The sequence below is a fragment of the Leptopilina boulardi genome, unplaced genomic scaffold (assembly GCF_019393585.1).
Source record: "Leptopilina boulardi isolate dan_hultmark-lab unplaced genomic scaffold, ZJU_Lbou_2.1 LbouV2_82, whole genome shotgun sequence".
NCBI lineage: Eukaryota > Metazoa > Arthropoda > Insecta > Hymenoptera > Figitidae > Leptopilina > Leptopilina boulardi.
Window position 1 is genome coordinate 155,213 of NW_026138030.1, and position 25,215 is coordinate 180,427.

Sequence of the window (25,215 nt, forward strand, 5' to 3'; positions counted from 1 at the left end):
ATGCGAAAATAAAACTTACACTTTTTTGTAATAAGTTCTTTCGAAATTAAAGATTCAATTTTTATCTGTATTAAAATTGAAATGGTAAATACGAAAAAAAAATTTTATCAGTAATAATTTTGAAAAACATAGTTTAATTAGAAAATTAATAAAAATAAGTTTTTTTATTACAAAATGAATTATTTTTTGAAAAAATTAAAATAAAAAATTATGAATTACAATTTTATTATAAATTAAAAAAAAATTTCATCCAAAAATATTTTAAAATAAATGTATGTTTCAAAAACAATTAATTATAAACAATTTTTTAAGTTATTAAAAATTAAATCGTTTATCTCAAAGGATAAGTATTATTTTAAACAAAATTATCCATAACACTTATAATACAATAAACAATATTATCACCGGTAGTACAATGTAACAATTGTTACGAAAAAATTTGTGTCGGAATAATTCTGACCAAATACATCGTACGGCACTGAATATTTTTGTTTGACGCATCTTTTCAAAACAGATCGATATATTTCCAAAAATATTCAAGTGTTTCTATAAGAGAAACATTAGATTTCTGCAAAAGCTACATCGGAAAAAATCATGCGACCGGATTGGCTGCAGATTTGACTACCTTACGGCGATTGGATGATGCCCCACTTCAGTGCGTGCCAACTCTAGTGTCAACTTTATTGCCAATGTCAACTCTCATTACGCTGTGAACGTTCAAGCTTTACGAATAAATGGTAGGTAAATTAATTTCTTAAAATTGTGAATACTGTTAAAAATTAAGCTGTTCATATATATAAAACTATATATTAATTATAGAAAAAGTCATGAAATGAGAAAAATAACAAGGAAATAAACAAAGGTGATGAAACCGCCGACGAAGAGGAAAGCTGCTAGAAGGACCAATACCGCGGTAAGTTAACAGAATACGTTAAATTTTTTCAAATTGTTAAGTATCAATAAAATTTTTTTTAACTTTATTACTATATGATAATTATTTTCAATTGACAATTAAATGTATTATAAGAAATATAAAGAAGATATAATTTTTAGTAAAAATGAATATTTAATTCGAAAAATAATTGTTTATTTGCTCTACAATAAACTATGTTGCTAAAATTATAATTTTTTTCTAGCTTCATAATTAATCTAAATCTCAAAAAATTGTACTAAAATTTATTTATTGTTGGAAACAAACAAAATTATAGTACTACTCTTAGAGATTTAGATGAATTTTAAAACTAGGAAAAACTAATAATTTCAGCAACATATTTTAATATAGAGTAGATGAAAAATTATTTTCATTTAAATATTCATTATCTTTAAAAATTATATCTTCTTTATATTTATACATAATAGATTTAATTACTCAGTCTTTAATTATAAAATAATAATAAGTACAATTTCACCTTTTTAATTCATCAATTTTTTTTTAAATTTTTAGTACTACAAATGTTTTTTATTCAAGAACACAATTTTCTGTCAGTCAAAAAATAATTTTTTTTGCTGTTTTCAAGTTGACAAATATAATAGGGTCAGTCGGGGTAAATCCGAACGGGGGGTAAATCCGAAAGCTAATTATTTCAGCTTAATTAAAATTTTTAAAAATAAGTTCGATATGAGAATTTTTACCTCAGATCCTCTTGAAGAGATTCTAAGTATTATCCCATTTTTTGTTTGTTAATTAGCAACAGCATAAACAAAGATAACAAGTATTGCAAAAAAGATTGAAAATCAAAGATGACACTCTTTCAGTATTTTGTCTCGTATTTGAAGAAAAAGAAGCTAAAAATTCATTTTATTATTTATAATTGTTTGTTATGAATACTAGAACAGAAACTATATTTGATTTCTGCCTTCTGTAAAATTTTATTAATAATATCAGACCGTTCGTATTTACCCAAGAAAATTGGAAAACTGGGATAAATCCGAACGGTATTTTTAATAATTTTTTTTTACATCAAAGCCACACAAAATTGTTTTTATTTGATTACACTATTATTTTAACATTATAAAAGTACATAGAAAAAAGTTTTTCTTTCTATACGTATCCTCGTTAGTAATTAATAAGCAGAAACTTAATCTCTGTTCTCTCGAAGGAGTGTTTCAATTTTTTAGCCAAATGGTTTGTTGAAAAAAGTTTTTCAGGATCTTAATAAAATTTGGTATTCTACGGTTTTTGGGGTAGCTAATTACCAATTTGAAGTCAGTTTTTCAAAATTCAAAATGGCGGACGAGAATTAAAAAATTCATTGGATTCGCTCGAAAATTGTTACTCGGGGGGTTTCAGGGTTAGCAAATTTGATCATTTTTAAAAATAAGTTTTAGGAAAGTACGCCATTTTGAATTTAAAAAATTTGACTTTTATTTTTGTATTTACATTCAATCACTCCAAAATACTTTCTGTACCAAGTTTTGCAAAAATCCGTTATGATTTGATAAAGTTATTGAAGGTTTTAATTGTGTAATGCATTTTAATTTTTAACCTGTTTGATTTTTGTATTTATATATGATGCATTATTACATAATAGGTTTATTATCGTATTTTTTTTGAGTTTTTATATAAGTTTAACAATTGCAATACTTTAAATTTATTTTCCCTAAGATTTTTCTGAAATACAGTGGCGTTCGTATTTACCCCCATATTTTAGGAAAGTTGCAAAGTATTGAGGTAAATACGAACGCTAAGTTTCCTGCGATTGTAATTTATCAAAAATTTTTTCTACCCCATAAAATTGTTCTATGGAAGTAAAGTAACAACTTCATGCACCAGAATACCGGAAGTATTTTTTTTTTAAAGAAAAAACTTATGTTATTGTTGAAACTTACTAAAAGCGTTCGGATTTACCCCGGTTGACCCTAACAAAAAGAATATTTTTGTTTTTGAATTCTGTGTTCAAAATAAAATTTGTTTTTCAAATATTTGAAAATAAATTATTTTTTCAATTTATTTGAAGAAAAAATTTTCTTCTTGGTTTTTGAATTTGTCAACTGGATAACAAAAAAAAATATTATTTCTTGACTGATAGAAAATTATATTTTTGATAACAAAAAATAATTTAGTACTAATATTTTTAAAAATATAGTTTCATTATAATAGTAAAATAATAATTATTTTAAATTGATAATTGAAGACTTTTGACAATTAAATTTATTATAAGTAATGTAAAAAAGATATAATTTTTAGTGTTAACGAATATTAAATTAGAAAAATAATTGTTTATTTGCTCCACAATAAACTATGTTGCTAAAATTATTATTTTTTTCAAGTTTTATAATTAATCTAAACCTCAAAAAATTATACTAAAATTTATTTGATTTATTGTTGGAAACAAAAAATTTTATGTACTAATTTAGAGATTCAGATGAATTTCAAAACTAGAAAAAATTAATAATTTTAGCAAAATATTTTAATACAGCGCAGATAAAAAATTTGTTTTCCCTAAATATTCATTATCTTTAAAAATTTTATCTTCTTCATGTTTATACATGATAGATTTAATTACTCAGTCTTTAATTATAAAATAATAATAATTACTATTTCACCTTTTTAATTCATCAATTTTTTTTGAAATTATTAGTACTACAAATGTTTTTTATTCAACAACATAATTTTCTGTCAGTCAAAAAATAATTTTTTTTGCTGTTTTCAAGTTGACAAATATAACACCGTCCGACACGATTTTTCACACACGAAAAAATCAATGATTTTCAGAAACTAGGACCAAAAAAAAGATACCCTTGTCTGGCCGTTTTGCTAGATCAGGTCATTTTTTGCTTTTAGGGGTAAAAACAACCCTTAAATGAAAGGTGATAGGAAATCTTGTACAAATTAATAATTTTTTATGAAACCTGGTATCTCGGGGTTTTCCGGGTTGCTGATTACGAATCTGATGTTATATTTTCAAAATTCAAAATGGCGGATCCAATATGGCGGTCGAAATTTATAAAAATTCAACAATTTATTTGAAAGTTGTTACTTAGGGGTTTTTGGGGTCGCTGATAACGAATATGATGTCAGATTTTGAAAATTCAAAATGGCGGATCCAATATGGCGGTCGAAATTTATAAATATTAATTATTTTTTGTAAAACTTGGTATCTAGGCGTTTTTGGGGTCGCTGAGTACGAATCTGAAGTCAGATTTTTAAAATTCAAAATGGCAAATTCAATATGGCGGTCGAAATTTATGAAAGTTCATCGAATTCACTTGAAACTTGTTACTTGAAGGTTTTTGGGGTCGCTGATAACGAATTCGATGTCGGGTTTTCAAAATTCAAAATGGCGGATCGAATATGGTAGTCGAAATTTTTAAATGTTATTAGTTTTTTATAAAACTTTGTATCTCTGGCTTTTTGGGGTCGCTGAGTACGAATCTGATTGTAGATTTTTAAAATTCAATATGGCACACTCAATATGACGGTTGAAATTTATAAAAATTGTTAATTTTTTATAAAACTTGGTATCTAATTGCTTGCGGCGTCTCTGAGGACGAAAATGATGTCAGATAAGAATAATAAAAACGCCAAATTTAATAAAGGTAACGATCACAAATCTGAAAAGTAATTTGGAAAATTTAAATGTTCGATCAATTTTTTGTTAAAATTTGCAAGCCAACAATTTAAAATTTTTATTTTAAGTGATTTTTAATAAATTAAGTTTCTATTAGAATTAATAAATTCAAAAGGTTATAATCAAAATTTATTAAACAAATATAATGCAATAAAATAAAATTAATAGAAGCATTTCATAACAACTCTTGTATCTGACATCATATTCGTCATCAGCGACCCCAAAAACCTTCAAGTAAAAAGTTTCAAGTGAATTCGATGAACTTTTATAAATTTCGACCGCCATATTGAATCCGTTATTTTGAATTTTGAAAATCTGACATCATATTCGTAATCAGCAACCCCAAAAACCCCTTAGAAACAACTTTCAAATGAATTGGTGAATTTTTATAAATTTCGACCGCCATATTGGATCCGCCATTTTGAATTTTGAAAATCTGACATCAGATTCGTAATCAGCGACCCGGAAAACCCCGAGATACCAGGTTTCATAAAAAATTATTAATTTGTACAAGATTTCCTATCACCTTTCATTTAAGGGTTGTTTTTACCCCTAAAAGCCAAAAATGACCTGATCTAGCAAAACGGCCAGACACGGGTATCTTTTTTTTGGTCCTAGTTTCTGAAAATCATTGATTTTTTCGTGTGTGAAAAAAAAGTTGAATTTTGTCGGACGGTGTAATAACAAAAAGAATATTTTTGTTTTTGAATTATGTGTTCAAAATAAAATTTGTTTTTCAAATATTTGAAAATAAATTATTTTTTCAATTTATTTCAAGAAAAAATTTTCTTCTTGGTTTTTGAATTTGTCAACTGGATAACAAAAAAAAATATTATTTCTTGACTTATAGAAAATTATATTGTCGATAACAAAAAACAATTTAGTACTAATATTTTTAAAAATATAGTTTCATTATAATAGTAAAACAATAATTATTTTCATTTCATAATTGAAAATTGAGTAATTTAATCTATTGTATGTAAATATAAGGAGGATATTTTTAGTGTAATGAATATTAAATTAGAAAAATAATTGTTTATTTGCTCCACAATAAACTATGTTGCTAAAATTATAATTTTTTCTAGTATCATAATTAATCTTAATCTTAAAAAATTGTACTAAAATTTATTTATTATTGGAAACAAAAAAATCTTTAGTACTAATTTTAGAACTTTAGATGAATTTAAAAACTAGAATAAACTAATAACTTTAACAACATATTTTAGTAAAGAGCAGAAATAAAAATAATTTTTATTTAAATATTCATTATATTTAAGAAATATTTCTTCTTTTTATTTACATATAATAGATTTAGTTACTCAATTTTCAATTATAAAATGAAAATAATTACCTATCATTTCACCTTTATAATTCAACAATTTTTTTAAAATTATTAGTACTAGAAAGTTTTTTTATTCAACAACATAATTTTCTATGCCAAAAAACAAAAATTTTTTGTTTTTCAAGTTGACTAATAATTCATCTATATCTCAAAAAAAGGTACTTAATTTTTTTTGTTCCCAATAATATATATTATTGTTAAGAATCATTTTATATTCAATATTTATTCTATTTAGAAATTATTTTTTCTTTATATATATATGTAGAGGATGTTGTTTGTAAATATATTTGTTTAAATTATAACAAAGTATATGTCATTTTGGAGATCGGGAAAACACTTGGACTGTATTTAAAATAATCGGAAACGTTTGTAACTATGTTAACATTATTTTTATTAAACTTATTGAAACGAATTCCGGAATCGTAATTTTAATAATTTTTCGTCTAACTTGACGACGATTCAAGTCTAACTGAACCATAATATATATATAAGGTCATTCATTCACTATACAAGAGACAGAGGTCTCTTCTTCCAAACTATTTTCTTTTGAATACATTAAAGTAATCAAGGTTAAAATGAATACAATGACAAACAAAATCAAAGTTAATAATACAAAATAAAATTATAAAATAAAACAAAAGATATAATAATAATTTCTAAACAATATTGAATATTTAAAAAAAATAATTTTACTGCTTCCATATTAAACTATGTTAATGAAATTATTTGCTGTAACAATATGTTAGGTTAGAAATTTGCTTGGAAAATATTTTATTTGAAAAAGTTTCCTTTATATTATACTTTTTAAAGAATGGCTTATATAATTGAAAGTTTTTAGCAGGCTCTTAGAACAATGGCTGATTAACAGTTGCAACCACCGCTGGCGCAACCTCATTTGCAACAACCGCAGGTGCAACCTCAATTGCAACAACCGCAGGTGCAACCTCAATTGCAACAACAACAGATGCAACATCAATTACAACCACTGCAGGTGCAACATCAATTACAACCACTGCAGGTGGAACCTCAATTGCAACAACCGCAGGTGCAACCTCAATTGCAACCACAGAAGTTGCAAAATCAATTGCAACCACAGCAGTTTCAAAATCAATTGCAACCACTGCAGTTGCAAAATCAATTGCAACCACTGCAGTTGCAAAATCAATTGCAACCGCAGCCATCGCAAAATCAATTGCAACCACAGCCGTTGCAAACTCAATTGCAACAATGTGTACCTCAAGAACTACCTCTGCATGAAACTGCGTTTAATGCAAGTAGTATGCAACAACAACTGCAACAGTTGCAATTGCAAATGCAGCAGATGGAACAGTTCCAACAAAACAAGGCTCCAGTACAAAATATGTTGCAAAAATCGCCTACGGCGACAAACGTTCGTCATTTACAAAATGTAAGTTACCCTTTTATAATATAGAGCTATATAATTTTTAGCTTACTTTTAAAGCAAGAACAAAGCATTTTGATGTACTGAATTAGACTTTTATCATGATGCAGCACATCAGTTTTTCAAAATTTTCCAACCTAAAAGTGCTAAAAAGATGTTTATTTGATCAGGTTTATGATCGTGTAACATTTAGATACAATTCTTTCAAAAAGGTGGTTTAACATCTGAATGTACTTTTAGAGTGTATTTTAAAATTTCAAAAAAATCTTTATTTGCTCATGGGTTATCGCTTTAAAAATGTTTTTAAGCATTATCAAATACACGAATATTGAAATATTCGTTACCACTAAAAAAATTTAAATGACCATAATTCAGAGTCAAGTAAAATTTTTTTTGATTTTTTGAAAATGCATTTTAATGGGTAAGAATAATATTTTCAGATGGTGAATCTACCTTTTAAAAAAAATTAAATCTTAATTTCACACGACATCAATTATGGTCAAAAAAAGTCTTTTATACTTTCAGGTTAGAATATCTTGAAAACCTGACGTGCTGGATGAATTCTGAAGTCAGATTTGGATTCAGCAAGTTAAAATGCTTTGAAAAAGTATAGTTAGGTTTTTGGTTCTAAAGTAAGTCAATATTTTGGCGGTCTGTGTAATTTTTATATAAAAAATTGTTAAAATTTGGCTTTGTTCTGTAATTTCTAATAAAGTTTTCAAGTAAAATTAAATATTCAAGCAGAAATTTAAAATAATCTTCATCAATTAAAATTTTCGAAACCCAAAATTTTTTCTTGATAATTTTCTTGAAGAATTATTCTTGTTAAAAAAATAGTAAAATTAATTTAATAAGTAATTACAATAGTCAAAATAAGTAATAAATAATATTTTTTTGAGGGAAATAAAAAAAATGAAATTGGACATTCGGGACATAGAAGGTGACAGAGATAGAGAAAAAAAGAGGGAACGAGAAAGGGAACGAAAGAGAGAACGAGAAAGAGATCGTCAAAATGAGAGAAAGAGGAGAGACAGAAATAATTATAATTAAATATTATAATTTTATTTTTGATATCTTTTGTTTATAAAGTAATTATAATTAAATTATAATTGTATTTTTCATATCTTTTGATTATAATGTAAAATAAATACTTATTTTTTCGACTGGATTTTTTCATTATAATTATTTTTCCTTTTAGACAATTAAAAAAAATTTATTATATTTCGTTTTTTTTACTATTTATTACAATTTACAATTTTTAAGCTAGACGCAAGGATTTATAATATATATTTTTGAAAATTAAAAAAACAGATGAATGATAATGGAAAAAGGTTATATTTGAAGGGTAGAATGACAAAAAGGGGTCAAGCACCAATTTTTATAAAGCAAGGTTTTTTATAAACTATTTATATAATTATCATAATTATTAACAATTAAATTTAGAAATCAGCTGTTGCTCTATTGCAAAGCTAGAACTTAATTAATAGTTTTTTCGAAAATCAACAACTTTTCGCAATGTTTATTTCATTCAACTTGTCAATTCAATAAAAAAACTAATTTTCAAGTTTTTCTTTTGTATATTTTTTCACAATTAATGGTAGAAAATGTGCGCAGTCGATGTAATCTTAAAGCACCACATTTTTTTTATTTTTCTGGTTATAATATGTAAGTTTATTTGAGCAAATTGTAGTTTATTTATAATATCTCAAAATGGTTTTCTTAGTTTCTTTTTAAAACACCTACAGAATTTTTAAATATGTTTTGTGTACTTCCTGTAAAAACAGTGAATTGGCGCTTGTCCCCTTTTGTCATTCTACCTTTCATTTGAAAAATAACTGTTTGAAATTCTCTGAGCCGTACTAAAAAATTTAAAAATGGTCATTTAAAAACTAAAAACTCTGTTATAGGTACGTTATTTTTGAGCACATCTTTGAAAAATTTGAAAAAATAAACAATTTTCATATACAGCATAATTTTTTATTCATTAGTACAATACATAAAAAATGATTCAAATATACACTGCCTTGTGTAACGCTAAATTTAAAAAAATCATAATTTCCTTAATTTTTATCAAATAAAAAAATACATATTGTCTTATTTTTCATATAGATTTCAAAGAAAAATGTTTCGGGAAAAAAATTTTGAATGAAAATTTCGTATGGAATGCTCCTAATAAATGTAAATAAAATATACTTATTGGAAAAATTAAAATTTATTAAAAAATAATAATAAAAATAATAATAAATAATAAATTTATTAACACTAAAATAACTGTTTTTTTACAAATAATTGTTTATAAAAATCCATTTTTTATTTTTATTGTGTTATATTATTTATCCTACTAAAGGTTTTCTTTCACTACAATTTATTTCCTTCAAAATATTTTAAATATGACGACTAACTGGTTATGAACATGTCCGCTAGAAGCGCTGCTCTTATATTCCTAAATATTGAAATTACATAAAACTTATAAAAAAAAATTTTCAATTAAATTATGAATACTAACCAGAAAATGGTAAATTAAGGTTCTATGATTTATCCCCTAAAATAGATTTTCTAAATTTTTTTAAGTTTAGAAGAAATTTTACGAAAACCAAAAAACTCATATATCGATAACTTACCATCACTATTTCATAACTGGGTCCTCAATTATAAATATTTATAGAAATTTTTTTTAAATATAATATACAATAAAAACCAGAAAAAAATATTTTTTCATGCCCTTTATCATATCCTAAAATATTGTTTAAAAATTCCTTACCAATTACAAAACATCTCACTTTTAAAATTTTTGCCAAAAATATTTTTAAAAAATTTCTTTTTTTTTGAATATTTAAAAAATACCAGAAAAAGGAAGTTAAACAATCACTTATTCATCTCCTAAAATATTATTAAAAAATTTATTACTATTTAGAAGAAATCTTACGAAATACAATTATCGATTTTTGTAATGATTCTTAATAACATGACCTTAATGCTTCACACAAATTAATATTAATAATTTTATAAAAAATTTTAGAAAGTTCTTTAAAAGTTAATTTAAGTAACGTATTTAATGTATCATTATTTTATTATCATTATTTTAACTACTTTTAAATATAGGTTAAAAATTTTAAGAAAATTTTGTAATCTCTCCAAAGTTAAGGAGAGTTTAAAAATCCTATTCAAAGTATAATGGAATCAAAAGCCGGTCAGCAAAAGGGCTTTATGATGCCTCCTTGGAAACGGAGAAGATTAAAATATATTGAGACAAGTTAACACACATGTTCAGTTAAGGTACCGAATATTTAGAGTAACATCGGTACTAAATTGTATTGCATTAACGCTTTTTGGTGAAAAGATACTGTACTAAATTATTCGTCCCACAAGATAGAGGAGTTCATGAATAACTACGGAAATCTAAAAAATGGCAAAGTTCGTTTATCTTAAGCAGGTTAGCCACACTAAAAATAAGTAGCATTGTTTAAACAAAATTATGTATTTGTTAGTATTTGAAGGAATAATATCCACAATTTAATAAAATTTATTTCAAAGTAAAAGAATTTCTGGAATCTAAAAAATACAATACAATTAATATTTAAAACTTGCTCCTAAAAAAGAAGAGATTAAAAAACGCAATTAAGTTTCAAAAACATAAATTCGGTCGAAAAAATGGCTTAAGCCATCCTTAATTTAAATAATATTACTCATTTGTAATGGAAAAGGATAAAAGTAAAATTCTACTTTTCTGAAATGGAATAATTTTCTTAATTATAAGTTAACTATGTTAAGAAGTTTTCACAATCACTACTAAATGAAGAAGAGATTTAAAATGTGCATCATTGTTTAATGTAAACTAAATATGATCAGAAAAGAGATTGAAACTTCATTAACTTCAATAATTCCTCCTGTGTGATGGAGAAGTTTAAAAGTCAAAGTCAATTCTGTAAAATAGCAGTTTTTTATTTAAATCAAGGTTAGCATTATTAATAAAATTAAGCAATGTCTCCTTAAAAAGGAGAGTTTTATAATTTTTTCAAAGTTTGAAGCAATCTATATTCGGTCATAAATGAGTTTCAGTCATAATTAACTTTAATAATTCCTCCTCAGAAATGGAGAATTACAAAAATCAAAGTCATTACTATAATATACCATAGATTTATTTGAATTATTTTTGTTCTCATTATGAAAATTTACCAATCCCTCCTAAATAAAAGGGAAATTTAATTATCTCCTTCAAAGTTAAAAGTAATCAAAGTTCGGTCAGAAAAGGGATTCTTTAATAATAAAACTTAAAAATTACTCCTCGTTGATATAGTAGTTTAAAATTAAAAGTCAATTCTCTAAAATAGTACAGTTTTTAATTTATTCAAGGTTAGCCAAATTGATAAAATTTAGCAATCCCTCCTTAAAAAAGAGAATTTTGTAATTTTCTTCAAAGTTTGATACAATCCAAGTTCGGTCAAAAATAAGTTTCAGTCATAATTAACTTGAATAATTTCTCCCCAAAAAATAGAGAAGTTCAAAAATCAAAGTCATTACTATAATATAGAACAGTTTTATTTGAATTATTTTTGGCTTCATTACACAGACACACAAAAAAAAAGTTGTCTGTTTCTTGAACTAGACATATATTTCCTATAGTATTTTGACCCGCTGAAACCGAATCTGAGGTCAGAATTGCTCCATCACCCTCAGTTTTTTTTAAATCGACCAAAACCACCCTTAAATGGACAAATTCACACTTCGGAGATAAAAAATCCACTAACTCAAAAACAAAGCCAGCATTGATCCAGCACCCCCTGAATTTTTTTAATTGAAAAAACTACCCCTAATCTGCAGAATCAAATTCAGAAGATAAAACAATAAAATAACTGATTGACAAATTTTCTAACTAGATATTTTTACTCCAGCAATGCAGAAACAAAGCCAGAAATGCTCCCTTACCCACTAAATTTTTTTTTTAATCGAAAAACCACCCTTAAATAGAAAAATTCAAGTTTAATAAGTAAAAAATATTAAATTACCGGTTTTTTTGGAAAACAGAATCTTACATGTATGTAGTTTTGCTCTTCTAACTCAAAAAAATAAAGCCAGCATTGATCCATCACCCTGTGATTTTTTTTAATAAAAAAAACTACCCTTAACCTGAAGAATCAAACTTAGGAGGTAACACAATATAATTATATTAAATTACCTTCTAAGTTTGATTCTTTGGTGGTTTTTTCGATTTAAAAAAATTTTAGAGGGTGCGGGAGCATTTCTGGCTTTGTTTCCGCATTGCTAGAGTAAAAATACCTGGTTATAAACTTTTTTAATCAGTTATTTTATTGTTTTACCTCCTAAATTTGATTCTTCAGATTAAGGGTAGTTTTTTTGATTAAAAAAATTCAGGGGGTGCAGGATCAATGCTGGCTTTGTTTTTGAGTTAGTGGAGCAAAACTACAAACATGTAAGGTTCTGTTTTTAAAGAAACCGGTAATTTAATATTTTTTACTTATTAAATTTAAATTTTTCTATTTAAGGGTGGTTTTTTCGATTTAAAAAAAATTTAGTGGGTGAGGGAGCATTTCTGGCTTTGTTTCTGTCTTGCTGGAGTAAAAATACCTGGTTATAAAATTTTTTAATCAGTTATTTTATTGTTTTACATCCTGAATTTGATTCTGCAGATTAGGGGTACTTTTTTCAATTAAAAAAATTCAGGGGGTGCTGGATCAATGCTGGCTTTGTTATAGAGTTAGTGGAGCAAAGTTTCTTAGATGTAAAATTCGATTTTTTAAAAAAATAAGTTGATTTATTTTTTATCTCCGAAGTGTGAATTTATCCATTTAAGGGTGGTTTTGGTCGATTTAAAAAAAAACTGAGGGTGATGGAGCAATTCTGACCTCAGATTCGGTTTCAGCGGGTCAAAATACTATAGGAAATATATGTCGAGTTCAAGAAACAGACAACTTTTTTTTTGTGTGCCTGTGTAATCATTTCTTTCCTGACTAGTTATGTTAGATAAAAGATTGTACATAGAATTTTAATTAGAAATTTATGATATATGTATTTCAACGACAATTGCCTTGCAAATAGGTCAATCAATGTGTTTTTAAATTTTCTTTAAGTATGTCATATTAGTTCTAAAGTAAAATTAAGATTTTTTAATATAAAATTAGAATTGGAATTCTACAAATGGAAGCAATCTAGCATAAAAATCGTTTGTGGGGTCAAAACGGACCAAAAAAAAGTTTCCACAGAAATATCATATAATTGTATTAAAAGTGATACATGTCACTGATAGGGGTGACTAGAATTCATGAAGATAGTCAAAATTGCTTATTCTTCATGAATTTCTTGTCCTTGGCTGAGTCATTGTTAACGGGTCTGCTACTCTTTCCCAACCAAACTCCACCGCCGCGCCTCTCTCCTATTTCCCGCTTTTCTCTCCCACTCTCCACGTGTCAGGCCCTTTGCTGTCAACGCCTCACTTCTTTAAACCTCCTGCTCGCCGGATACTTTTCCGAGCGGAGTTTTCAGTTAACTTGTTTATAAAAAAGGTTATGTTCGAGGTTTAATTTTTTTTAATATATATATATGAATTATAACTTATAATTTATTATAAATAATTATTATATTGTAATAATTTGTGATTAACTAATTAATAATTATAATTGTTATTATAATAATTGTAATTTTATTGATTGTTAATTATAAATATTATTGTTATAATGATTTATAATTTATTTATAGTTTATAATGTTAGATATATATATATATATATGTGTGTGTGTATTACATTTAAGTTTTCAATTTAGTTCTTATTGTTTAACGCTACGATCGCTGTTCTGTAGTAAATATGTAGTTATTATTTCACTCGCAGTCGAGATGACTTGCTAAGTGTATATAAGGTCTGAGTGTTAGAACACCAGTTAGCAGAGATTTGCCGCCTAGCGGCGTGTAGGTCTCTTGCGCACTTTTAAAGAAAGGTTCGTTCAACTGAACTTTTCTACTTTTTTTTCACCCTACTACCGTAGGCCTACTAATCAATTTCTATTTTCAGGCCCCAACCCTCTTTCACACTCTCACTAACGTAAATCGTACGGGGAGTCTCTCTCTACGGGCGTTTACGTTACGTGCAGGGTCTCTGGCCCACCTATACGATACGGGGAGTCACTCTTTACGAGTCGGATTACGGTACGGGCCCAGAGGACACATAAACCCGCCTAACGATACGGGGAGTCACTCTTAGCGAGTCGTTAGGCTACGGGTAAACCATGCACTCTCACTAACGTAAATCGTACGGGGAGTCACTCTCTACGGGCGTTTACGTTACGTGCAGAGCCTCTGTCGTACCTACACCGATACCGGGAGTCACTCTCAGCGAGTCAGTTAGGCTACGGGTAACCCCTCCAGCAATATTCGCCAGGTAATCCGTAAATACGGAAAGCTACGCTTCACATCGTCGTCATCACGTGACGTGACCACCAGGTGCCGCCTCTCTAACGTAAACGTACGGGGAGTCACTCTTATCGAGCGTTTACGTTACGTGAAGAGCCGCAAAGCGTTTACGGCCCACCTATACCGATACCGGGAGTCACTCTCAGCGAGTCGGTTATGGTACGGATGCCGGAACCACCAGGTGACGTCATCTCACACGCTCTTGTTTCACTCCATGCGACAGAGAGAGAGAGAGAGAGCACTTCATGTGACGTCACTCTCTCTTACTCTAATACAACACAAACTCTTTCGCGCCGGCACAAACGTAATTTTGGTAATTTGTTTACGTTTTTTCCCACCTTTGAGCCTTTTACATACATACATACATACATACATACATACATACATACATACATACATACATACATACATACATACATACATACATACATACATACATACATACATACATACATACATACATACATACATACATACATACATACATACATACATACATACATACATACATACATACATACATACATACATACATACATACATACATACATACATACATACATACATACATACATACATACATACATACATACATACATACATACATACATACATACATACATACATACATACATACATACATACATACATACATACATACATACATACATACATACATACATACATACATACATACATACATACATACATACATACATACATACATACATACATACATACATACATACATACATACATACATACATACATACATACATACATACATACATACATACATACATACATACATACATACATACATACATACATACATACATACATACATACATACATACATACATACATACATACATACATACATACATACATACATACATACATACATACATACATACATACATACATACATACATACATACATACATACATACATACATACATACATACATACATACATACATACATACATACATACATACATACATACATACATACATACATACATACATACATACATACATACATACATACATACATTTTTTTTGGACTACAAATAATTTGATTTTTTTTAACTTGAGATCACAATGTAAAAGCCTTTCAAATGTTTGTTACACTGCATACTTACGTAAAACAGAAAACTCAATTATAAGCAATACAAAATATTTATGGAAGCATATTAATTCTACACGTAAAACATAACAATATCCAAGCACAATGTATCTTGGTTTTAAGGAGGTTTAATTACGTTTAATAGCGGTTCGAGATGAACATTTTTTAAGTTTGTAAGCAATTCATATTTCCTCACAGCAACGGATATTTTAGAATACATATTCTACCGACGTCCTGGAAGTTCCCTTGAATGTTCTCAAGACATATCTTAATTTTTCCTGACTAAATGATATCCTAAGAAATTTCGTTGAATATCTAAAATATCCGGATGCTGTCAAGATTTTTATTTATATTTTTAATCTCTGAGGAAAGCTTTTTTTATTTATTTTTAATTACGCAAATATGATTACCAACGGCACGGTGGGTTTTAAGCGATTATTATGAAAAGTCAAAATAACCAAGATTTTTCTTTTGGTATGTTTTCTACAACAAAAAAGAAGATGTTTGCAACAAAAATGAAAATCATCCATCGGTCCCTTTTTGAGAAAATTGATTTTTTCTACAAAATCGCATGATTCCTCGCTTTTGAATAGTTTCATGCAAATAATGTTTAAAATTGTTTAAAATTGTTTCTGAAAAACATAGCCAATGATATGAAAAGGATTGTAACATGTGTTGCTTTTCCTAAAACTAAAATCATGCAAACATATTTAAAATTTTTGTGACCTGCGAGCCTGGTCTCCAAAAGGCAGTCGGAAGGATCTTTTATGGCTTTTCATTTCAAAATTAAAAAATGTTGGAATTTAAAAAAATAATTATATATATATTACATTTGCAATGTACAGGTTAAAACAATTACAACGGTATACATTTTTTTGCAAATACTATAAGATTAGAGTTTGTACATGAGAGATTCTTTTTCAATCGCCCCAGCCCAAAAAGTCAATGTTCTGGGATTGGCTTCATACTTTGGTAAATTGTTGTCCTATATGATAGTAATAAATCCCTAAAATATAAATTAATTAAAAAAATATTTGTAGAAAGTAGAGGGGGTTGAAGTTTTGACGTTAAGGGTAACATTGTCATTTTCAAATCCGTTTAACTATGACAAAAGTTAATGGATTTTAATTTATCTATAATGAATTTTATTGCATTTTTCACGTACTTTTCAAAAATGTATATGAAATTTAAAAAAAAAAATTTTTAACCCCTTTTTTGTCAAAATCAACCCTTATTTTTCGATTTTCACCCCTTCGGGTATTTTTTTTTTTTTTTTTTTTATTTTCATTGGAAAGCTGAGGTTTTTTCCGATGAGCTATGTAAATATGAAAATGGGACAACAATAATTTTGTGAGTAACAGAATATTAAAGTAGGCGGTGCCGATAAAGGGTGTACCTGGAGATCATCTTTGAGGATTTAGATAGGCACCGCCTAATTTAATATTATGTTTCTCACAAAATTATTGTTGTCCCATTTTCATATTTACATAACTCATGGGAAAAAACCTCAGCTTTCCAATGAAAATAAAAAAAAAACAAAAAAAAATTCCCGAAGGGGTGAAAATCGAAAAATAAGGGTTGATTTTGAAAAAAAAGGGGTCTAAAATTTTTTTTTTTTAATTTTGTATACATTTTTGAAAAGTACGTGAAAAATGCAATAAAATTCATTATAGATAAATTAAAATCCATTAACTTTTGTCATAGTTAAACGGATTTGAAAATGACAATGTTACCCTTAACGTCAAAACTTCAACCCCCTCTACTTTCTACAAATATTTTTTTAATTAATTTATATTTTAGGGATTTATTACTATCATATAGGACAACAATTTACCAAAGTATGAAGCCAATCCCAGAACATTGACTTTTTGGGCTGGGGCGATTGAAAAAGAATCTCTCACATATGTAAATCATGAAATTGTATAACTTTTCCAAAAGCAAATTTTAATATTAAACGTAAAAATTTATATCGTTGGAATCGTCAAAATCTGCAAATGGTAAATTTAATATTTAAAAAATTATTTCTTTGGATTTAAATATTTTTTATTTTGCACCAAAATGCCATAAAATCTAAACGACCCTAAAATGGATAAAAAAATTTTAGTTGTCAATAAACATGTTTCTTCAAATTTAAAAGAAATTGAAAGAGAAAGCTTATTTTCTGAAACGGAAAATAATATACGCCTCCTTTTATAGTTTTCTGCGCGTAAAGGGCCCAAATTCGTCCTGAAAAATATCGATCTCTCCTGGAACAGAGTATATATATATGCAATTTTAAACATTATTTGCATGAAACTATTCAAAAGCGAGGAATCATGCGATTTTGTAGAAAAAATCAATTTTCTCAAAAAGGGACCGATGGATGATTTTCATTTTTGTTGCAAACATCTTTTTTGTTGTAGAAAACATCCCAAAAGAAAAATCTTGGTTATTTTGACTTTTCATAATAATCGCTTAAAACCCACCGTGACGGGTGCGAACGTTCCATCTAGAAATAATAACTTTTTTATTTCTTCGAATTTTAATCTGGGGTTTAAGGATTATATTTTGAGGGTACTTTAGAACCCAAAAAATCTAATCAGAAAATTAGATTTTTTGCTCCTAAGAAACTATAATACTTTAAGGGGTTACACCACTTTAAAATTTAAAAAGAAACAGAAATTTTTTTCGTTTAAAGTACACTTTATAGTCATAGAAATGTTATGCTTTATGGACTCGGCGTAGCTGATTACAGGTAATTTTTAATTTAATCATTGTTAATCACGACCAAACTGTAAAAAAAAAATTAAACGCGTTTTTCTCAAAACTACATTTGAAAAATCGGTGGGCACTCTAGCTGCCACAAATTTCAATCGATCCTCTTATTTTTTTTTTTATTTATGATATAACTATCTAGCAAAATACGTACGGATTTTTTGGAATATTAATATTTTCTAGACAACTTTAAGAAAGAAAATTTAGGCAAAAATAAGCACTTTTTCCTTCAAATCGATGCCATTTTGCGAAAAATGCATTTTTTTAAACGGCTACGTATTCCTCTAGATTTTAAGTTGTAGAAACTAATGCTTTTTGCTTCCTCGTGGAGGAAGCTATGTAGTCCTTTCGTTTATAAAATTTTTAAAAATGGTGAAAACAAATTTTCCTCTATATAGAAACATGTTATATGAGATCCTGATCAATTGTCCGGATGTATGTATGTGTGTGTGTATGTGTGTGTGGATAGTTTTTGTGAACACGATATCTTTAACAGGTTTTAATGGATTTGGGTAAAATTTGGTAGGCTTATTTAACACATTAATCTCTCAAAAATGACGAGAGGATTTTTAAAAATACCCCAAAAAAAAAATTTTATCGTCTTTTTTCCAAAAATTTTTTTTTAATTGAAAAAATTTTTAAATCGAAAAATTTAAGGTAATATATAATATAATCGTCTTCTTTATGTCAAGATGAATCGATTGATATATATAAAGTATAGATTTGATTGAAATTTAAAGAATTAATGAAAGTTAAAAAATCAAAAATTCTCATTTTAGCTAAAAAATGATGTGTTTATTTAAATTCATGTTTATATATGAAATAATTTTATTCCCTGCATTAAAACGAATCGATTCGTATATATAAAGTTTATGTTACACTCAAAATTAATTAAAATTTTCTTTATTTTTCAAAAAATTTAATTAATTTAAAACATTTTTAACTCGAAATTTTTTAAATCAATCAATTGAATTGGACAAATTCATTGCTTCCTTCACGAGGAAGCGAATTTTTTGCTTCAAACAATGAGGAAGCATAATGTTTATGAAATAAACATAAAGGACCCCCTCCTTGTTTTTGTTTGATCTAGCTAAATTCTGGACCGAGTTATAGTGCCCACCGCACAGCAATACATTTTTGAAGCACTTCGCCATATCATCTGTCAGACTGACATTTTTGAAAAAAAAACAAATATTTTTGTTGGTTGAAGAGTAGCATAATACCCTACTGTATTTTAATTTTTTTAAAAAAATTCTATTCTTCAATAAAAATTGTTGAAAAAGCGTATTTTTTTCTATTTTATTTTTTCATCTACATAAAAGCAATTTTATTATGTAAACAATTTTTAGAAATGTTTTAAATCTTAAAAAAAGTATTGCCCTGCAGATGAGCTGGTACAAGTTTAAACTGTTGGAAAATTCAGATATTCTTTCAATAAACCAATTGACTATAAAGTTGTTTTTAATCTTTAAACATTAAAGTTTCTGATCGTTTACATTTTTACATCGTTACATAACAAATATATAAAATAATCATGTTTGTTTGAAATACACACTATTCAACTTTTGACTAATGTTCAACATTAAAGAGTGCCTCACATTATTGTTTTAGTATCTTCAAATAATTCATTATTAAACTTATTAATCTATAGTTACTAAAATCGACTAAGAAGTCTCTCTGATAACTGAGATAAATTGTCGACTGAATACAGAAAAGTTGGCAACACCGCTATAGTAAATCTAGTTCTCTCCGCAGCCCTTCACGGTTAAAAGCTTCTGAGTGCAGCAAGCATCTATTTTTTCTGTTAGTTGATGGTGGCATGAGTTCATGAGTGGATGGACGAACAGTAGAGATGGGATGTTGTTCTGTGATGCCCGATTCCTTGCGCACATAAAGACTCAAGTATTCTTGCACGTATGTATGTACTTCTTCCCCACTCTTGACCCTCTAGCTCATCGCAACGCATCTTTTGCTCGGAGCCAAGAGTTAGCCGCTGGGCATAATGGTGGCTACTTCGTTTGCTTCGTCTCGAAGCCAGGCAAACACAGTGTTCTTCTGAAAGGTCAAGGAACTCCCTCGGGAACAGGTTCACCTCCTATCACCCCCACCGGTTGGTACCTTAGGGTTTTACTTATTTTCTCTTATTATCGTTGGACATGCAGGCAGGGTGCTCACTTATGAGCACGTGGAGTAAATGGAGGGCCATGAGCCTAGTCTGCCCTTCCCCTGTTTCTTCACTTAAAAAACAGAGGTATGTTACTATATCCGTGCGGTATATGTATTGTACAAGACAGCAAAACTTTGCTCTGTCTCAAGAAAGACCAACGCTTAGGTTTTTACTATTAAAGAATGAAATGGAATTAAATAGATCTCATGCATTTGATAATGTTTAGGTGTATGTAATTTTCCTTAAAGTGGTCTTTTTAAACTTCTATTTAAAAACAAATTTTGTACATTTCTATAATTATTTTCTAAAATCACTTAATATGGTACTCAAGTATAAGAAAATTAAAAAATAAATATTTGACAGTCATTTATTGTTATGCTTTATAAATAAGTTTATTGCTTATTCAAAGATTGTACAAAAACATATTATATTCTTCATGAATATTCCGCATAAAATTGAAAATTAATGCTTATATATTACGAATGTTAATTTATAAAAATATTCTAAAATTAATTAAATACAGAATGTTATTTACTTATTAACTATTTAAATAATTGAATTAATTTATAGATTATTGAAATTTTTCAGGTACATAATTTTTCTTAGTAAATAATTTTTTGATTGATTTGTTTTATTTTGTTTTTTTTAAATCTAATAAAAATAAAATATCAATTCTGCACGGTGAAAAATGGAAAAACGAATGAAGTAACTTTTACTACTTTAAAAGAAAAACCTGAATTGTCTGCAGTTTCTGCGCATATTAGGCAATTTTTACTCTAAAAATAGTAAAATTTAATATTTTCGGAATAATTTTTACTATTTAAAAAGTAAATTTTATTATTTCTGAAATAAAAATTGACAGAAATGTGCAGAAACTGTTATTTATACAATAAACTAGTACTAAATAATTAAATAATAAAAAATTTAAAAGAAATTACACATTCAACATTGTAGTTTTGGAGTGAAAAAAACTTTTTAATAAACGTCGTTTATCAGTTTTTCAAAATAATAAGGTTTGTGGGCACTTTGATGACATTAATTTTTGGAACTTATAATTGGTAAAGATATGATTTTTTCAAATTTTTTAGCAAGCCGTTTTCGAGATATAAATTTTTCAAAATTTCAGAATTTTAATGACTTAATTTTTGAATGCTCATAACTTTCTTCAAAATGCATCAATTTGAAAAGTTTTTTTTCCAAATGTGTGTTTTTAAAAGTACTTTTCAAAAAAAAGCAATTTTTTTTCGAAATGATATTACTATCAAATTTTTATGTTTTAAAGATAAAAATTCATTTTTCTCAATTGACGTACTGATCTATTTTTTAAAAAAAATTTTCAAAAAAACTACTTCCTTTTACAAAAATTTTAAGCCTATTCAAATCGTGAGCAATTTTTACAATATTTTTAGAATTATTTAAAAAATTTTGAACTTTTAAATAATATTTTTGGTTATTTTATACTACGTACTTTTATGCATTTTGATGCACTGATTACGAAAATCATAGTGACAATACCCGAAAATTTGATTTTTATGGTGAAAACCATAAAAAAAGTTCCAAAAATTATGGTTTTAATTGTGTATTGTCTAAAATATGAAAAAAATTTAAAAAGTGCAAAAGATACAAAAAATATATTTTAATAAGACCTATAACTTTTGTCTAAAAGTTTTTTTTATTTTGCATATTTTACCCTATAATAATAATAAAAAATTTTTAAAGAATATTTTTATTAGTTGAATTTTTTAAGAAATATTTTTTTATATTAGAAACTATAAAATTTTTTATTTAAACAAAATTATTTTTGTAGTCCCAAAAAAATTATTTTATAAAATATTTAGAGAATCCTTGAATTTTTTTTAAACAGCAAAATGACAGAAAAAAAATTCACAAACTGTTTTTGAGCGCCATCTAATGATCAACGCGCGGATTACGTCTGTAATATGCATATATTAAGGTTACAACAAAAAATTTTTATATATTATATATATTATATATTTATTTATTGCTTCCTCATGGAGGAAGTATTGTTTTCGCGAAATTTTTCGAACTCATTTTTTTGACATATCTTTATGTTTTTTGACCTCAGGAATCCAAAAATGACATTTTTAGAAAATGTCATTCCGTATGTGTGTGTGTGTGTGTGTGTGTGTATATACATTACATTTTCATAAATATCTCAAATTCTATAAGAGCTTTAGGGCTGAATTTTTTTTTAAATTGTAGATCTCACTTGGGGACATAAAATGAGAAAACTTTGGGACAAATTAATACATATTAACTATATTTTTTTTGACTTTTAAAATTTTTGAAAAATCGTTTTTTGCCCATAACTTGAAACACATGTTTTGAAAGTTGGGATGTTTTTACTTAATTTTGTAGAGTTTTTTAAGACGCATTTTTTGAGCTATTGACGAACAATCTGCTATCATTTTATCCAAAGTTATTGACATTTTAAAAATCATAAAAAATCGTTTTTTGCTTATAACTTTAAAAAAATGTTATGACACCTACAGTTTTCTTAGTCTCATTTTGTAGAGATTTTCAAGACGCATCTTTTGACCTATTAACGAACAGTTTACGATTATTTTATCCAAAGTTATTGACATTTTAAAAATCATAAAAAATCGTTTTTTGCTCATAACTTTAAAAAAATGTTATGACACTTACAGTTTTTTTAGTTTCATTTTGTAGAGATTTTCAAGACGCATCTTTTGACCTATTAACGAACATTTTACGATTACTTTATCCAAAGTTATTGACATTTTAAAAATAAATAATATTGATAAAAACCTGTTTGCATTTTTTGTTCAAAAATCTTTATGTATCTGTAAAATCATTATAATTAGATTAGAAAGCTTTTTCTTGGTGATAAACTTTTTTTAATTTTTATGCAAAACATACCCAAAACTTTTATTATTCCTAATATAGGGTGAAAAAATATCTCCATGAGGAAGCAAAGTGTTCATGGAATGAACACAAAAATACATACTTCAACTTGGCAGCGGTTTTAGTACTAGTTTATTATATAAATAACAAAAATAATTAATATTAATATTAATTCAATAGGAAAAAAGTTAATTTTCTGTCATTTTCCTTTTTTTCAATCACAAAATAGAGTATACCATGACAGGTAAATACACTACTCTTTAAAAAAGTTAATTATTTAATAATAAGAGCTTAATTATCCAATAATATTGCATAAATCGACTCAGAAAAATTCTTTTCAAGACTTCTTTACAAAAAAGTGGTAAAATTCATTTAATTGAAATAAAGCAAATCTTAAAGTGCACAGTAAACTTGGTTGTATCTTTTTCTATTGCAACGTTTTGATGCACGAAACGGTCTCATTTTTTGATGCAAAAAATTTAATCAATTTATATCAATCATGTCCGAATTGAATCGACTCAAAATTAAACGAATTTTTTTCAGATATTTTGGTAATAGTACAATTGCGGAGACCATTTCACTATTTAATTTGAAAACGAAAATAACAGAAAATCAAAGACAATGTGCAATTCGATAATTAAAAAGTGACAGCTTATAAACATAACCTAAAATGCATGAGAAAAAATTTGTCGATAAAATCAATATAGCCGAGCTTTTTAGAAGGTAGATGGCAGCACTCATCTTTTTTCTTTCTTTAAATTTTTTCTGAATCGTTTTTATAAAAAGCAAAACTCTTACTTGCTAAACGTAAATATTAATTTAAATCAGAAATTAATTATTTTCAACAATATTTTTAATAAAATAATTCATTATTTTTTGCAATATTTTTAATGAAAAATTAATTTTTTCACAAATATTTTTGATCAAATAATAAATATTTTTCACCAATGTTTCAGTTAAAAATTAATATTTTTCACCTTTTCTTTGATAAAAAAATTAATTTTTTTCACCAATATTTTTGATTAAAAAATTAATTTATTTCACCAATATTTTTGATTAAAAAAAATATTTATATTATAACCAATATTATTGATTACAATATTACTTTTTTTGATAACATAATACATCTTTTTGAACAAAATTTCCGTTTAGCAAGTAAGAGTTTTGCTTTTTATAAAAACGATTCAGAAAAAATTTAAAGAAAGAAAAAAGATGAGTGCTGCCATCTACCTTCTAAAAAGCTCGGCTATATTGATTTTATCGACAAATTTTTTCTCATGCATTTTAGGTTATGTTTATAAGCTGTCACTTTTTAATTATCGAATTGCACATTGTCTTTGATTTTCTGTTATTTTCATTTTCAAATTAAATAGTGAAATAGTCTCCGCAATTACACTATTACGAAAATAACCGAAAAAAATTCGTTTAATTTTGAGTCGATTCAATTCGGCCATGATTGTTATAAATTGATTAAATTTTTTGCATCAATAAATAAGACCGTTTCGTGTATCATTTCTAAAAATGATACACAAAACGATCT

The 25,215-nt window shown here is 26.8% G+C and overlaps 1 protein-coding gene across 1 annotated transcript; it reads left to right on the forward strand.

The window, feature by feature from the left end:
- Positions 1-818: 818 nt before the first annotated feature.
- On the forward strand, positions 819-8,340 carry LOC127290815 (activating signal cointegrator 1 complex subunit 2 homolog). The gene is made up of 3 exons (XM_051319629.1): positions 819-913; positions 6,755-7,321; positions 8,215-8,340. The coding sequence occupies exons 2-3, from the start codon at positions 6,878-6,880 to the stop codon at positions 8,257-8,259; spliced, it is 489 nt and encodes a 162-aa protein (XP_051175586.1). The 5' UTR covers positions 819-913; positions 6,755-6,877; the 3' UTR covers positions 8,260-8,340.
- The last annotated feature ends 16,875 nt before the right edge of the window (positions 8,341-25,215 follow it).